Genomic DNA, 575 nt, shown 5'->3' with positions numbered 1-575 from the left:
TACTTTGTACGTTGTACAATTGTTGTTCAATAAAGCTATAATTATAAGTGAGGCTCGGCCGATTGCCGCAGACTCGTCGTCCGATCGATTTCCGCCAAATGTGACAGGGGTACACGGGGCGGTATACTCCATGTGTAAGCACGTCGACAGATGATAATGGATGGATACTTTGATACATTAAACTTTAGGCGCATACTATGCCGCCTTTTAGCACACTGAATGCACTCAACAAAACGGAAATGAAAATCAACTTATCGTTTTTGTTTAGCACAGAGATACTACTGTGAGAGTCATATAACACACAACCAAAATCATCTTGAAATATTTCTTTGCAAAGTAATATAGCTAGCAAAAAAGTTAATATCTTTTTTCAATTGGTAAAGCGATATATTTGATACGCAGAATCGCTGGTATTTGTTTCAATGCAGCATATGTATTTGCATGTAATATTGCCTCAGTTGATGACGTCAGGTAGTCATGGTAACGTTGATCACGTTGTTCAGCGTGTTAAAACAGTTGGCCACTGTCGTCTGCAGAGAACAATAAAGAAAAGAAGTAATGGAACGTAACGTCAG

General features: G+C 38.8%; 1 protein-coding gene across 1 annotated transcript in view; it reads right to left on the bottom strand.

The window, feature by feature from the left end:
• Nucleotides 1-379: 379 nt before the first annotated feature.
• The window catches only part of LOC118404357, a 4,556-nt gene continuing 4,360 nt past the window's right edge, over nt 380-575 (bottom strand). Inside the window, exon 5 of the mRNA XM_035803427.1 lies at nt 380-530. Coding sequence (XP_035659320.1) covers nt 468-530 — 63 coding nt within the window. The 3' untranslated portion in view covers nt 380-467. The remainder of the gene's footprint in view (nt 531-575) is intronic.

Source organism: Branchiostoma floridae, chromosome 17 (assembly GCF_000003815.2).
Source record: "Branchiostoma floridae strain S238N-H82 chromosome 17, Bfl_VNyyK, whole genome shotgun sequence".
Taxonomy (NCBI): domain Eukaryota; kingdom Metazoa; phylum Chordata; class Leptocardii; order Amphioxiformes; family Branchiostomatidae; genus Branchiostoma; species Branchiostoma floridae.
Note: the sequence above shows the minus strand (reverse complement) of the source record. Positions and strands in the feature narration are given on the sequence as shown.